Genomic DNA, 16,641 nt, shown 5'->3' on the forward strand with positions numbered 1-16,641 from the left:
TTCATTCCCCATCTGATAAAGCTAAATCCCCTGATTTGCGGCAAACAGCAGAGGATAATTGAGCGTGCAATTTACTTCTCCGATACCCTTCCCTAAAATTACGGTCATTACCCTTTGAACAAACGCGCAAACCCCAACCTGGCAATTTGTTGTGCCACGCGCCCGCTGTCAGCCGAAATAAGTATAAAGGTGCTTCTTCGAGTTGTATTCCGTAAGCCAACGCGACGTGCTTATCGGTAAATCGCGATCTCCCATTTCCTGGAATCAAAATTGGCCGAGGGAGATGATCTGCGTTTAAGCGACGCTCTTGTCGATGTTGCGACAGCGAGATTTATTGCTTTTCAACGCCAGACCATCGTTATGAAAACTTTCCACAGCCTGTAAAAGGAGTCTCGCCGCGGGTCGCGCGACCGAGCGCACGCAGGTGTCAAACCCACATCGACGAGCGCGCTTGCACCGCAGGGCTATCAAAACTTAGCCAGTCTGTTTCTTTTTAGAATGTATGTCTAGGAATAGGACTACATGCCAATAGTATATAACCGAAAACATTGAAGTTCGAAATGTTTTGCGAATATTAACTTTAAAAACTGATGCTACGCAATTACGCGATTAGGTTCAATTCGCGATTTGCTTTGTTTCAAACATGCCATTGTTCGGGCACTCGTAGGACACGTTGCTGTAATAAAACGCCACCACAACATAGCCAGTAGTGCGTGTTACACGCCCGTACGAAGTCAAACAACATCTGCACCTTGATTGGCAGCTTCTTTGTGCGGTAATAAACACCTGATGTGACAGTTGCCGGGAATAAGGGAGTATTAATCAAGCAACGGGCAGCTCGACGCGACCGTCGCGACACCAGTGTCAACAAACCGCGTTAGGATCGTCCCAGCTTAGGACAAAGGCCAACTGACGTGTTGGTTTTATGTTAATGCGTGGGCGACGATCGACTGTAAAAGCATCAAGCGAGGCGTACAATTAAATACAACCGTGTTACACGAGACGGGTCTACGTGAAGCATATAGCTCTGTGCCACAATTACCCATGCACGAAAGTTCAAACGCTTACGATGGGTATTGTGTACAACGCGTTGCCATCCTCATCCCAACAACGTAGTGCTATTTTTGCACTTTGTTTTTAGCCTTCCTATGGCGAGTGTGTAGAATACACAAGTGGGCCATTCTCTTTGTTTAATCACTTTAATAGGTTGTTTTCCTAATTAGCTCTTGTTATGTAAGGTGAGCAGCGTGCGAAGCCAAATGCCAATCAAGGCCCAACCCAACCTCCAGTTGAGGCAAACGCCCCCAAATATAACTGATGACCTGCAAACAAACATAACCCATTGCCATAATAAGCGCCGCCCGAACTTTAAACGTGTATTACAGTGTCGGAGAATTCCCAAGCTGGACATGATTGTGTGTTGTGTTTGCATAGGTTGATTTCAGTCTTTCCAATTCAGTAGCGGCAATACGCAAGTGGTCCACACCCTCAGTAGGCTCTACTTGAATTATAACCAGCTCTTGCTATGAAAACACGTAGCGAGCGTAACTAACCGCCCGTAAAGGTATATTTTCTTTGGTGATTGCATTCCAATGAGAGAAACCCTAATTGCGATTTCGGCAGCAATTGCTAAGAGTCGTGCTTACATAAAAATGCCATAGTTAAACCTGTTCATTGTGCGTATATGCATGTGCTGGCGTGCACCTGAACAGCACACACTCGCTATTAGTCATAGTGGAGCGAAATTTAACCTAGTCATGATATTTAAAGCATGTAAAAACGATATGGAATGCTACTCGCACGTAATACAATTCTTTCGTAAAGCGATTGTTTGCAAAATTTTAAACGTGACAAAAAGCAAATAGGTATAGGCCACACTAACATGCCAGTAGCACGAATGATGTGATCCAGCGTGAGACCAACAAAGAAACGTTCCAACGTCACGCTCCATTGTCCAGGGATTGCAGCCGATTGCCTAATAACGGATAAGTTCTGGAAAGAGCGGGCCAGGAGCGCGGATAAGCGCGAAACTAGTTTCCAAGTCGGGCATGAAAAATGAGGTACTCTACGTCAAGCAAACACCAGGGGAAATCCCGGGTGAAGGTCGGCGGTGACGTGGAAGCGGTGGACGGAGAGGGGAATGGAATCGCGTGACTGCATTCACACAGACAACGCCCCAAATTCTAAATCGCGCTCACGATTAACAGTTTGTTTATTAACACCTTGATTTTCTGGGCAACTAAATTTTGAATAGGATGGTATAATAGGTTACGTTATGCTTCCTCAACCCATATCGTCAAAATCTTAAAATTATTACTATATAGCTACACAAATCTAGTTTAATGCCAGAAAAAACGTATATTGTGAACAACACTACACAGTGTTTTTTTGACAAGGCTCGGTGGCATAGCATCATATAATGCAAGAAATATGGCGTTGTTAGTCATTAATACTTGATCTCGTACATTAAGGCAATTACAAAACGTTTTATTTATAGATTCGCATGCATGCAGTGACTTATGCATGTATTGAGGAAACAAATGCAATCAATTCCAAGCAATTGTGATGGAACTTGTTTCCTGCAAACAAACTAACAGGAGGTGGAAGCGTGTATAGTGAACTCGCTGACAGGCAATAACTCATGTCGTTTCGACGGGGGGTCCGTATTTGTTGGCGTCCGCTTAATTATGTATCTCTTTCGTCCGACGCCAAAAGCGCCGACGAGGCAGGTTCCAGACCACAGCGTGAGGCCTCCGGATTTACCACAGTCCGACCGAATGGGTTCAACAAATCACGTCCGTCACGCGATCACATGTCGAATGCCGTTAGTCCTTCTCAACCTACTACCCTCCAAATTGCTTTAAGCGCTTGCTACCTTGAAATTGGCGACCACGGGGCGTTGGCCGCGGACATATACGCACTTCACGATAATCCGCCCTCCAGTTGCGACGTAAATGGATTTGGTGGGGACAAAGGTAAGCCCTGTTTAGCTTTGTGTGATGCGTGCCGCGCGTGTGTGTTCAGTACAAACCGCGACATACGAGTGCCACCGCCTTTACCAGTTAAGCGTGACAGTAATCTTTGATATATGGAGACACATACAACTTCTCAAAACAAGAAACATGGAATTATGAGCAATCTGCCCCCTCTATTATAAATAAATAACGTAAATGTCTTAATTTTATCGGATGACAAGTACATTCACGCTTCGACGAAATTTTCCTGACAATGAAGTGTGCGAAAGATTGACCAAAACCCGCAATAGAGATCACAGAACCTTGATCAACGCCAACGGCATGGCGTTTCACTCGCAGCCTAAATCATGTTTTACAAGTTAGCATTGGCAATATACGGGTGAATGAATTTCCTCCAAACGGCTGGAGTTGCCTTGTCATATGTATGAACACAACAAGCAATAACCACACACCTACGTGTGACTCATGCAAAACTTAGCGCGTAATGTGAAACCACATGCGATATAATAGCGAAACTTTGTGTTGGCAATTTGGCCGCGGTATCGAAACCAGAGTTCATTAAAAAATAGTATAGTTCCTCAACGGACAGGCGTTTCAGCGCCAGCCAATCGAACAATACACGTGAATGACTGGTAATACAATCACGTGACTTGGGCTGTGTGTGGGCGTAACTTTTAGCGACGCTCCATGAGGTAATAATGTAATTGCTTCAATAGTGGGCGAATGTTTGTTCGTATGCCTACGGTAGCACGTTATATGTATATAGTTCAAGGTATACAGGTCGTTCAACTTACTGGTGCAAGATAACGCAAAACTTGCAAGCGTTGCAGTGTTTGTTACAAATGAAAACTCCTTTTTCATTTTTTTTTCAAATAAAATCCCATTTGTCCTAACTGCGAAGACAATGCGCATTTTCCTGAACCAGATCAGATTAAAATTCACTTTCCATTGAGCTAGATCAAAAACGATTTGGGTCCACAAACAATTAAATGAACGATTGACAAATGCGTAAACCCAACGAGCCCTTAGTTTAATCAGACGCTTTGTGGGGCTTTGGATAAATAGAAACACAGTTAAAAGCAAGTAAAATTCGATATTTTTTTTAAACTGTAGGTTGGGAAAAAAGCAGTGGACAGTATTGAAAAATAATTGCGAATTGAGCAAGTATGGCTTCACGTAAAATATCAATTGCATGTCGTGCCAATCGAAACCTTCCAAATGATTTCGAGCGTTTTTCGGTATATTAAGTTAAGTTATATTTTCGGGTTGGTGAAACAACTAAACATGGCGCCCCGCGATAAATCCGTCAATGTTTTATGCAAATTAACACCCGAACTTTCGTGTCGACGGCAAATGCAAATGCGAACGTGCTGAGCAGCCATGCACCTTTCGGCCTGTGCGAACCATGAGAAAGTCCCCCAGGCCAAATATCGCGGAGATAACGATTATTTGAGAGCTTTGCAATACACAGAGCCGTAGTTCAAACAGAGAAAAAACAGACTAACCACTTAACCCAACAAAACCTATTAACCTCGCGTGCGAAGTAGCGTGCTTCCTTATAAGGAATGGGTCGGTATGGAGAAAGCCACCCTCCGTTTCTCTTGCGATCTGCGGATCCAGCGTGCGCGATTAAACGGAGCTACTTTCCTCACACCTGCTTGCCACCGCCTACACGATCTTGGCGGCTCGTTAATTGTGGCCTGCTGCTTGTTTAGCCCAAAATCGAGTTTACAGTTTTCCTAATACGGGCATGCAGGCAGACGACACGAAATACATCGAAATGTGTTAATTATTTCGTGTCGGCAATCGATTCAGAAGTATAACGGTTTCCAAGCAAACTCGTTTCAACCTGATTGCAAAAGTCCAAACTCCAACAGTTAAATTTTCACAGCCCAACCACGGCAAATACGTCTAGACGATCTGAAAACTTTTGTAGTTAAAAAACTTTTGTCCGCACAGTGGCCTCGAACAACGCCCCACCTATAAAGCAGCTGTTTGAAAATCCCTCATTAAACGAATTCGAAAAAACTTGTTTATTCAAAGATATATCGGTGCGTGCATGCTATTGTAGGGTATGTGGGATGTGGTACTTCCGACCCGAAAAAATAACCATTGTCAACAATGATCGGTATCAAATGGCGGTAATAATTCATTGCAATACGAAAAATTTTCTGCCAAAAACTTTCTTAGTCGTTATATATACGCATATCGGTAAGAAACGGATTTTTGAGTGCATATACTTATCGTATATAATGCTGAAAGTAAAAGCCACATTAAACGTTCAGCGAGTGGTATCGTGGTTGTTAGACAGGCAATATGGGCCCATGCAGGCCTTCTTGGAATGAGTCACAATGCCGGAGGGCTGCGAATACGCACGGATTCCTATTAACCCATGTAGAAATACGCAACACAAGACTCACGCTTGTACGCGCCTTCGGCACACAATCCCACCAGCTACTGGTAACATTTGCGTCAATCCTATGAAAACGCGTCATAAAACTACGTCACAACAGTTAAGAAGTCTCGCATCTCTCGTGCCTGTACCGAATTTTTACCGTTAATTGGTTGCCCATTGGCGTCAAGGAATGGCCAATTCTTGCCCGTTGGCGTATGTCAGATTGTTGCAACACTAAGTTTCGGTAAAAATTCAAGCCTTGCGAAACTTCTCCATTTGAAATTATACGATGTCAACACATTTGTTGCTAAAAATCACAATTAAAACGAATTTGTCGAAAGTTTTTGGTAAGTTTAGTAGCACTTGCAAATACTGCATGTCACCAATACATTGTAAAAACCAGTTCTAAAATTGGACAACCGTTTGAAGTGCAAAAATATAAAAAACAGTCAAACCTTGGGAGGAACGCAGAATCTGCAAAAGTTGGCAACCCTGCAAAAATTGCAATAAAAAGAGCGTTGCAGAAGGATGATGCAATTCCATGATAAATCCAGCACCTTCATGGACTCTATCATCAAGTGTATTTGCTTAAGTATGTTTAAACAGCCCTGATCAAATAAAACGACGACAAATGATGGCCGAGAAGCGATGTTCAGGCCGTTAATGCGACGTCGCAACACAATTACAGCCCATAATTTCGTGACAAGTCGCTGGTAAACAGTAAAGCCATTAACCCCACGCATTATAAGTGCAAAGTCGAACAGCTGCCGTTAACATTGTTCTTTTTTATAGCCAGGTTATTCTTACGTTACAATAACATTTGTGCGTCATAAACGTTAAATTTACAAGATTTAAAAATCGCATAGGGTGGAGGTGGGGTTTGAAATTTAGTTAACTTTGACTCGAGCGATTGAAGCGCTTTTGGGGGACATTAATATGACCGTTTAGTTGCCAAATTAAAGCAAATGAATAAAAGCAGCAGTTTCGGAAAAATACTGCATCGATGGAAGTAAAAAGCATATTTTATTGTACAAGGACAAAATTAATCTAACCAAACAAAAACAAGAAGAGCAGTAAATTGACTAAACATTATGCATGGTAGCGCCAACAGCAAGTTACAAAAAGATCAAAAATGTGCATGGTTACACACTGTCAAGTATTTATAGATGGTATAAATATTTGACCGTGTGTGTGACCATTAACATTTTGTTAATAGAGTATTTAGGCTTCCAACTACTATGTATAAGCCAATCACCAGCTGCCAATCATTCATGTTGTTAGATGAAAACCCATCGCAGTAGAATTGTGTTCAATAATTAGTGAGCCGCAACCTAAGGCCTCGCGTCGGTGTGAGTCATAATCACTTTATAAAGGTCAACGAGTCATGTGTGTCTTGGCTGGTTGCGCGCGGTGACTGTTTTTGTTCTGTAACGAACGCGGCTGCCTAGACTCCGCGGGAGCGGGACCTCTTCGACGAAGTGCACACTTAATTAATATTGTTAGGAGTACACGCATATCGTAGCGGGTTAACGTGCGGCAAACGCAGTCGCATCTGCAAGCAATGAAAGTCAACAAACCGTCGCTCTATTGCTTGTCGCTCGTTCTCCGAGTGTTGTATTTTAATGACACCTGAGCGCGCGGTTTCTGTTCACTATTGACTTTTAGGCCGAACATGTCAATTGTGCTGCAACAAAGGCTGCTGTGACGACGCATGTCGAACTTTGCACATGTTTTTTATTTGCTTTTTTTGTTGTTTTCGACAAGTAGACAAAACAAAATAGGAATCCAAAAATTGGGAAAAAAGTGAAAAAGAAATGGCTGCTACGGTTAGCCAGTCGGGCAGTCCATTTAGACTTGGGCAAATTACTGCTTTCCGGAGCATACTGAACGCCAGCATTCAAGTGAAGCCCAGACAAGAGCAAGAGCCCGTCACACGCACGCTCATATGATAACAGACAAATTCAAAGCAATATTCAAATATCAAACAAAATCCTCCGCATTTGTGTTATGTTCCCGTGCCAGCACATTTTCAGCAGTTTGTTCCTATGCACAAGGCACAGCGGCGCACAAAAAAAATACGGCTACACACGCGTTTGGCAAGACGATCCACACATCGGCGCTTTTTAGGGTATTATATATGGCACCAGCAGGCAAGTCACACACTATAAGCGTGCCCCAGGCTTCACTTTATCCAACACAACAGTCAAAAGTAAAATCTCAAAAAAAGAAATCAACAACAAGGAAAGCAGCCTTCAGCATACCGAGCAGGGGCGTTTGTGGCGCACCCGGAACTCTTCACAATGGTCGATACCAACACAGCGTTTCAAATAGAGACAGGACAGCGCGAAAAGAATAAAGAAACGCATTAATAGACTATACACGGTATTCGAACAAAGAATTAAGTTAAAGACAAAAAAAAAATAAAACTCTGTACAGTATATGAAACCTTGCAAGGAATGTTCACTCCAATTGCTGAAAGTCCAGCATCCAATAAATAAAGTTCCGTCCCGTCATCAAATAAAAGTTTAACAACAGTCAATGGGCGCTGCGAATAACCTCTGTACAATCGCCATAACCTCCGGGCGACTACGTTTCGCTCATGCGGCGCAACACTGTATCCCGGGTGAGCCGAACGTCGGTCTCAAGCTGACGGATTCTTTCACGAAGAGCTTGATTCTTGGATTCCAAATCTGCCGCCTGCTGCTCGTTGTGAAGTTTTCGTTGCTTACGTCGGTGTCGAGATGCTTTGCACGCCAAGTTGTTGCGGATTCTTCTGCGATCGGCTTTATGGAGTTGGTTGAATACGTCGTAGTCCAAGGCGTCCTGATCTATTTCCTGGAGTTCGAGGCCTGTTCCAGAGACTGGAAAGTCAGACTGCGTCGACGAAGAAGACATGGTGCGGCCGCCATAATGCGCCGACGGTTGGAACTGCACCGTCGCGTCGAACACATCGTTGCTGGTGTCAAAATCAGGACAAGAAGACACGTTTGAGAGCTTGGTGTGCTGATGCTGGGGCACAACCGGAACGCTTTCGTACTGGGGTGCTGAGCCGAAGTGAAGTGGCATGCTGGAAAGCCACTGTCCATTTGATAGTTGTGGGATCGATGCCGGATTCTTCGTTTCCTGAATTCCCTGGCAAGTGGTTTGAAACGCGGAATTGGCGTCACCCGTTGATCCTGGAAACATAAATAAAATGTTTTAATCAGGGGGTAAAAGTATTTTCCTTTATATTTATACATAAGGGTCGTGTTCGGCAAAACGTAGGAAAAAACATATCGGGTGTTTGGGTTTTTCTTTGCGCAATTCAATAAACTGTTTAACCGCAGTGCTCGCTTTCATTACGGTGGTGGTGCAATTAATAGCCGCTCCTTACTTAATTTGTGGGCATGCCTGGACTGGTTTAGCGCGCTCGCAACAAAACAAGGGTCAACGCACTTTTGTTGTCATGCGATATGTGGCGCAGGCAAATCGGGCACGATCTAAACAGTTGGGAAATGCGGATAAGATGCGTTTGGAACCCTCTGCCACCTGTCCGTTTCCCGCGGCCGTCGGGCAAGTCCTGGCAAGCCGCTATCTCAACGTCACGTGCGCCCGTGTCCGCTTTGTCTGCGAGCGGAGACGAGACGTCGCCCCGCTGCCACAGGAAAATCATTTGTCGCGATTCCAAAATGGCGGACGTTCGCGCGCGCTCCGAATCACGTGACGGTGATAATATTAGGAAATTAAAATGGAGTTTTGCGAAAAATACCGTTGGCGAACGTTGCAGTATGACAACGTGTTAGCGCCAAAATGCGTGCCACGCACTTTCGTCAAAATAACGTCAACTTGTATTCGCCAAACTATTGATCTTTTGTCATCAGTCAAGCGACCAAAACAAGGCAGCGCAAAATGGGACAACGGTTATAATTGGTGGAATTGCGCTTAAACAGGCCCGAACGATGGCCAAACCCAGTCTTTAAACTTAATTTTGCACCAGCATGAAGTGGTTCCTACTTTGTTTTGCAAAGTCAACTCAAGACTCACCGAAAGATCCAACGGCGGCAACGTTGTCGGTGTAGGAATTTGCGGGGTTGCTTTGCATGTCGAAGTTGGAGGACTGCGGTGTATCCGGCAGATTTTTGTAGTGACCGAACGGAAGGGTCATCGGACTGTTGGGGCCGAGAAATGTGAGATCGGAGGAGGGCTGGGCATTGGAAATGCGACAGTCAGTTGGCGTTGCTCTGTACTGCTCGTAGTCCATCTGCGCCCCTCTGTTGATATTAATGGGTTGACTCAGTGCATTTGGCGTACACGAGTTATTGGAGTTGTTTTGGTTGTCGGCGCCAAGTGTGTGGTTGTCAATAACCTCCAACACAGTGGAGATGGAATACTGGCGATGGAACTTCGGTTGTCCGAAAAGGAGTTCCATTGCGTCTGGTTGCTTCTCCACTCTTGTCATACTTGAAACGTTGTGAAAATTGCCGCTCGGGAACTCTGAGCTTTCTGCATCCATGGCAGTGCAAGGCTCGGGCGAATAATCGGCCATCATGGCGTGATTAAACGCATCGAAGGTGTATTGGCTGTCGCGATCAGCGTGCATCGTTGCAAGTGTGATGCCTTGTTGTGTTGTTGGTAGGGAGTATTCAATTTGTCCACCCAACGCTTGGTCTGCAATCAAAACAAAAACTGTAAACGCTGCTTGTGCGCATGACTGAATCCTAGAATCAGCCAATGTTTTCATATTGGTTACAACGTACATCACAATTGTATAATAATGACAATTAACTTGCACGAACAAACAATATCAGCTATGTGTAGCAAGTAAGTACACCTGGCTAGTCTCTTTGTTCTCAAACTGAATAAGTGGGCTGCTGTTAATTGCACTTACGTGGTTTGCTTATCTGCTGCTTCTCTGTATCGTCGTCGACCACTGTGAGCATGTGAACCATTATAACGTTGTATAGACCTCGTCAGTCTGGCAAACTGAAGTAGAAAAAGTAAACCGTTCGATTGCTGTAAGTTACACGACCTTAATCGCACAAGAGAACACGTAGACTAACCAGGCGCATCAATTGCGTAACCATATAAACCCAACCAAAATAGAAAAAAAGGTCTGCGCGTGTTTGGAGGTGCTTCCCCCCGGACTGTTTTTGCTCCGTTTCCCTACTGGGAGCGCTCCCTTTGTTTCTTTATCCTCTTGGAGCCAGACATGTCCTGACACGCCACGCTCTCTGGGAGCTCCTAATGCTCTTGTCAGCTCAACAATCAGCTGACGTTTGGGCTTTTGCAAAATAAATTGTTCGCGCTAAGATAAATCCTACACCAACAACTACAACTTGTTTGCCCAAGGTCACTTGTTTGCCCAAGGTCAAGTCTGCTATGATTGGTCATAAAAAAATGCTTCCGTATGACTAAAATATTTCCAAGAAAGGAAAATACAGATAGGTTTGTTAACCAGCACAGCATTTTGACACAATGCACTTGCTACCATTTGGGTGTGGAGGTCTTTTTGTCCTCGGTTGCGAAACGAAAAATCTTTCTTTAGCCACGAGATGACATTTAGGTGCGCAACGCACCACCGACACCTGGGTATTTCCCTACCAGTAACTTTATGGCTGTAATCTCTTCTCACAGCACGTGATCAGAACAGACATTCCGGCCGTGGTACGGAAATTGGTTTCGAAGGGGAACTGAATCATGTGTAAATCAAGTACCGGCTTCCAAGTATTTTCCGTTTCAAACGTTTGTATCGAAGAGAAAGTGGGTGTGGCTATTGTACATTTCAACTATAAGACAAGTTAAATATCATAAATACAAGCAAGTGGATCCAAATAATGATTTTTATGCGCTGCGTACAAATGGCCACTGTTTCGACCTAGAAGGTCTCAGTGCAACGTGGTGCGACTCTTGACGACTTTGCCGACCAAACGAAAGCGTTATCTTTAAATGCCACTTCAGTTTTCCAAAGTTTTTATAACATGGCATCATTTTTACACTCAATACATAAAAGCGAAGCAGACTGAAGAATTATCCCAAATGAACGAGCGTTGTGCTGCCTGTTTTTCGCACTCGCAAATTGTCTGGCAGTATTTTTTGAGCTCTTTGGCAATACTAGCGGACAATCTAAGGATAAAATTAATACCTCTTGGGACGATGTTGTGCCTACCATAGATTCTTTACATCTACAATTAATCGAGGTGGGAGTGGTTGCTCAAAAAGATAAAAAAGTAAAAAAGTAAAAAAAATATAACAAAAGGTAAGATAATTGTGCACGTTTAAAATAGTCGGCAATAAAAGATGAGTTTATTGCATATAGCGTTTGAGTAGGGCTGGAACACTGTGTAAAATCATGATTAGATTATGAAAAAGTTGTTTTTGACGCTTTTCAATGTATCTTTTTGGATGGCTAAAATTATTTTTAGCTTTATAGAGTAACTGCCACCGGGATTCCAGTGACGTTTAAGTAGTGACGTAACACTTGACGCATTTTTTCTGCGGTGTGTGGTTTTGTGTTGTTCGAGTACACGTACTATTTTGTGTTGTTCGAGTACACGTACTATTTGTGTCATTGTTGGCTCGCGAGGAGCATACCTGCTGGCTTATAGTTTATTGCGTTGGCAGGCTTACGTGGTGTTATGTGAATCTGAAAATAGTCTCATTGAAGCGGAAGTACAGATAACGAAAAATGAACAAACAAAACAACAGTGTGTCGTGTGTGCATCATAGAAGTGCGGAACATTATAGCACTAATCACTCAATTGAATTGTAAAGTTATGTTATTTTGGAGTAACGTTTGAAAAATACCTGCAAAAACAGTTTTTTTTTTTATTTAAAGCAATGCTGTTAGTCCTGTAGCCTAAGTGTAGTTTTGTGAGTTTGTAAAGTACTGCTTTTTGTATGGCGACTTCTGCAAAACCAGTGACAGTATGTCAAGGATCAATGGGCCTTCATCAAAACAATTTTAAGCCAAACCAAACTACTTTATCTTTCAATGGAACTCATGAGAAAACTATTTTCGATGCTTTTCGACATTTTAAAGATCAATGCATGACAAAGATTAAAGATGGAATTACAAAAAGCCCTCGTCACATGGTTGCCACTGGAAATTCAGGTTAGGAAAATTTCAACATTTATATAATGCTACAATGTAGTATGGCATAATGTTAATGCTTTTCATCCTTATTATTACCTAAAAACAATGGTGAATTGAGTTTGGTATGTGCAGATACTATGGAGAGAAATGCTGGTGATGAAGAAGTGTCAACTATTAACGGGGTCCAGCTGGATGACATACCATTCTATTGTAAACTGATTATCTTATCTCAATTGGACACTGCTGATATTTGTCATTTGTCTATGACCAGTCGACACTGGAGTGAAATGTGCCATGACCAGTTTTTGTGGAGAGAACTTCTCTACAGAGATATCAACAGGTGGAACAGCATCAGTCAGAAAAGCACCCCCTTGGTCCCTACTGTCGATCTGGATTTACGTTGTGATTCAAGTGATGCCGCAAAGTCTCCGGAAATGAATTATTGGGACTTCCATGAGCAACTATGCAGGAGAATGAATGTAAACTATAAAGCACTTTATTTCCACTCAGCATACCAAAGACAGCAGGACAAACAAACAATTGGTATTGCCTCCACAAGCCATAAGGAACCTATGCAAACGAATGAAGTCACCTCATCTCCGCAGCACAACAGTCCACCACTGGCTGCCAGTCAAACTTTTCCAAGATTTTTAAGAAGTTTGTGGATTCGATTGCGTTCAGGAAGTGGTGAAGTGATTATGATGGGCCCCGGTATGGAGTCATCAAACACAAGCAAAATTTTCCGCCGCCTTCTATGGGCCCGACCTGACCTGCTAATGACTGTACGGTTATTGCCTGGAAGCCAAGACGGTGTTGGGTCTGGAGTTGAATTGGAGTTTAAAGGGGAAAAACGGTTTAACCTGATTGCATTATACTCTGGAAACCGTCGTGACAGACAGAAGAGGGTAGGATTGGAAAGATTGCAAGAAAGTAACATTTTAGAAGAGGTGACGGTCGGTGACGAAGAAACGACTTCTGCAAATGCTAACCCACAATCACCACCAACAATATTTTCCTCGAAACACACATTTAAACTAAGAGATCCTGTCCACAATTTTCTCAAGGAAAGAGAAGAGAACTGTCGTCTTATTTATGTTGTGGATGCCACAAAAGATCAGTCCTTGGAACAGCTGGCTTACAATCGACTTGAGCTGCAAGCAATGGTCACTGGTATACGTAGCTATGAGGTGGAGCAAGATCAAATTCATGCTAACTCAGTTGAGTCAGAAAATCCTCCAGCACCTGACAGCACACTTTCAGCCTTTTCCTCAATAATGAACCTTACTGGCATTTCCAGCAACATTGCATCTTCCAGCAGACGCCCTCTATTGATTTTGTGTTGTACAGAGAGTGCACTTACAGGAAGAATTCCTTGCATTGAAATCGCTGCTCTTTTGGACTTGGCAAGCATTCAAGACAGGCCTTGGTATGTTCAGGATATTACTGTTGACAATTTGGATGGGCTTGAGGATGGCCTGGTTTGGTTGTTCAAGCAACTGTGAAATTTTGTGGGCTTAAACTTGGTTTCAATACTTGCCGTAATTTTTTTTATCACATTTATTGCAGATAAATCATTGACAGGGCATTTCTGTGTATTGCGCTTCAAGATAGAGTTGCCCAAAAACGTTTACAATTGTCTTTACTGTTGTGCCTTCATCACTTATGGTATAGTTAGTGTTTTGCTTTCATCACTCATGGTATAGTAATTTTTATCTTAAAATTTGATTACACAAAAATTACATATTTTTAGTATTCCTTAAACTAAACAAAGGTGAATGGTGTTTGCCTGATTTTACGAGACGATATATTTTAATTGTTACCTGATCATATAGAGATGTCATAAGTGAATTGTTTTTGTGTAGTTGCCTAATTCTCACTGTGAAGTCATGTGTGCTCACTCACTTGCATTCTATTGCTTTCATAAATCTTCTAATGTCTGTGTTATTGACAAAGTGTGCGTTACATTAGATATTTGTTTCCCAGTTTTATGGCATTGCAAATTTTGCAATACATTCAAGTTTTCAACTGAAACATTGCATTTCACCACTTTTAAGTTTATTAAAGTTTTTATTGGCGAGGTTAGAGAAAGGGTTTAGACCTTTTTAATGCAGTGTAAAAGTTTACAAATTATGTCAAAATGGTAATGACTTTACATGCCACAATGTAGAAGTTTTATTTATACTAAACAATACTGGACTATACAGACATACAAGAAATGATCACCCAGATACATATAACAAATTCAGAGCTTGTACTTTAACAGGAAGCATTCCATTGCCCCGAAATTCATGTACTACATGAATACTTTACATCAGCCAGATAGCTTTGACAGTTGTTCATTTCACATGTGGGTTCCTGGCTTGACACGTGTATGTTAAACATCCTGACATGGGAAGCCTGTTTGTTTCCCAGGACACCCAACTGTATTTGCAATATAACATATATGCTGTTCACCAACGCAATCAAGGATTTTTGCAAAAACAACAGCGCAAGAGTGTGCCTGCCCAGAACGTAACTCTATATGGTGTTGAAAAGTATTAGTTAAGCAGCACTATAGAACCAAGCATTTGAAATGGCTAACCTTGTAAAACATACCATGAATCTCAAATAAATGATCTATAATCAGATAAAAATACATGCAAGTCCTACAAAAGAGCTGTTGGCATTTGCTTCACTTTTTGATAATCACTTGATGCTCATATGAAAATTCAACATAATCCCAGTCAATAAACAGCAAAATATTTTAATAATACTGCAGGGTGGTTTGCAAAAAAACTGCAAAAAAATCAGCAGGAGTGTTCGGCAGTATAAGCTGCAGTTTGCAAGCTGACAACATGAGAAAGCAAAAAGCCAAATAACACATATTAATAGTTTAAAAAATGACCAATTAATATTTTCACAGTCTATTATATGAGCGAATGAGGAATTTATCCATTCAAGTACCAATATAGTATGCAACATGCATGATTAGGAAGTGGAAAAGATTGAAAAAAGGTAGTTAAAAAGGCAATACAGCGACCATTTATGAAATAAAAGACATGAAATAATAATTGCAGATACTGCAACAGACAAAACATACGCTATTAAAAATTAATAGTTACACTGATAAATACGGAAAACTTGCAGTAAATACATTGTATCTAAAAGTACCAAACATAGAAAATATGCTGGAAGACTGATAAAAATAAAAGATCAGCAAAAAAACCTTTCTTCAAAAAAGCATGGCATCAAACTAAGTAGCAATCACTCCAGACCAAGTTGAAATTCTTTCAATTGCTTAAACAATCTGACAACAAAATCATAGAAGTCATAATCTAGCTTCATGCGTTTTCGAAGTACAGCATATGCTTCTGGTGAAAGTGGCTCTTTGATTCGTGTGGCAGTTTTCATTACAGTTCTGTCCTGAATTTTTTTCCAAACGTGCGAGGCACCTTGAAAATAATTTGGCAAAACTTTTTCCAAAACTTTAAGCATGCCATCAAAATCTTCAAGAACACCGACCACCAAAAAATTGTCTAAAACATGGCGCTTCGCTCGCAATAAAGCATCACGCCCAGGCTCTCGACAGATTGGTGCTTGGCCACAAAAATATGGCACAACATACCACAGTTTTACCTCCGAGCATTCTGTATGGTTGTGAAGGACACAAGTGTTAATATCCAAGTCTTTCTCTCCATTTCTCCAAGCTCTGCCCAAGCGTGCAGAAGCCAGTTGGTTGTCACCATATCGCTTGAAGTAAAACTGGGATGTGAAACGCTCAATAGGATCTCGAATCATGTTAATGTAAACTGGGGATTGCATGCCAAATTTTGGAAAGTTTACGTAGTGCAGATGCCGTGTATACAACATGGGAGTGGGCAAGTTTTCTATGAGTTTAATTTCATCCATCAAATCCAAGATTTTGGGTCGCGTAAGGTTGCTGATGGGGGAGGCATAAAACGTAAACCCATGTCGTTTTGCCAATGCGTTTACGACTAAATTCAGAGATCGACTGCCACATTTTCCCACACGATTATAAACCACTCGAGATATAAGATTGGTGTTTTCATACTGATGTGCTGAAGCAGCTGGCCTTTCAAAATCAGATCTGACATAATTTTGTGTTGAAACTTTCCACATCATGGAGCAGATGAGAGCAGTCAAGATAAAAAATATAAGCAAAATAAGTTTGTGATATTTCATGACTCTATTCGTACCGA

At 42.0% G+C, this 16,641-nt stretch overlaps 3 protein-coding genes across 3 annotated transcripts; 1 reads left to right on the top strand and 2 right to left on the bottom strand.

Moving 5' to 3' along the window:
• Positions 1 to 7,087: 7,087 nt before the first annotated feature.
• Positions 7,088 to 10,391, bottom strand: LOC145908345 (uncharacterized). Its single transcript, XM_082995606.1, has 3 exons — positions 10,238 to 10,391; positions 9,394 to 10,017; positions 7,088 to 8,546 (listed from the first exon to the last, which is right to left on the bottom strand). The coding sequence occupies exons 1-3, from the start codon at positions 10,296 to 10,298 to the stop codon at positions 7,957 to 7,959; spliced, it is 1,275 nt and encodes a 424-aa protein (XP_082851732.1). The 5' UTR covers positions 10,299 to 10,391; the 3' UTR covers positions 7,088 to 7,956.
• A 1,796-nt stretch (positions 10,392 to 12,187) lies between these two features.
• Positions 12,188 to 14,469, top strand: LOC145908423 (F-box only protein 4-like). The gene is made up of 2 exons (XM_082995703.1): positions 12,188 to 12,460; positions 12,575 to 14,469. The coding sequence occupies exons 1-2, from the start codon at positions 12,247 to 12,249 to the stop codon at positions 13,942 to 13,944; spliced, it is 1,584 nt and encodes a 527-aa protein (XP_082851829.1). The 5' UTR covers positions 12,188 to 12,246; the 3' UTR covers positions 13,945 to 14,469.
• An 86-nt stretch (positions 14,470 to 14,555) lies between these two features.
• Positions 14,556 to 16,640, bottom strand: LOC145907959 (uronyl 2-sulfotransferase-like). Its single transcript, XM_082995107.1, has one exon. The coding sequence runs from the start codon at positions 16,622 to 16,624 to the stop codon at positions 15,686 to 15,688; it is 939 nt and encodes a 312-aa protein (XP_082851233.1). The 5' UTR covers positions 16,625 to 16,640; the 3' UTR covers positions 14,556 to 15,685.
• Position 16,641: the final 1 nt, after the last annotated feature.

The sequence above is a fragment of the Ascidia mentula genome, chromosome 7 (genome assembly GCF_947561715.1).
Source record: "Ascidia mentula chromosome 7, kaAscMent1.1, whole genome shotgun sequence".
Classification (NCBI taxonomy): Eukaryota; Metazoa; Chordata; class Ascidiacea; order Phlebobranchia; family Ascidiidae; genus Ascidia; species Ascidia mentula.

Bases quoted from the DNA above. Each gene is read 5' to 3' on its own strand.
- LOC145907959 (XM_082995107.1), bottom strand. From the start codon at position 16,624: ATGAAATATCACAAACTTATTTTGCTTATATTTTTTATCTTGACTGCT.
- LOC145908423 (XM_082995703.1), top strand. From the start codon at position 12,247: ATGGCGACTTCTGCAAAACCAGTGACAGTATGTCAAGGATCAATGGGC. The intron at 12,461-12,574 runs GTTAGGAAAATT...TGGTATGTGCAG, and splicing joins GGTTGCCACTGGAAATTCAG to ATACTATGGAGAGAAATGCT.
- LOC145908345 (XM_082995606.1), bottom strand. From the start codon at position 10,298: ATGGTTCACATGCTCACAGTGGTCGACGACGATACAGAGAAGCAGCAG. The intron at 10,018-10,237 runs GTAAGTGCAATT...TTTTGATTGCAG, and splicing joins GCAGCAGATAAGCAAACCAC to ACCAAGCGTTGGGTGGACAA. The intron at 8,547-9,393 runs GTGAGTCTTGAG...TTATGTTTCCAG, and splicing joins TGCCGCCGTTGGATCTTTCG to GATCAACGGGTGACGCCAAT.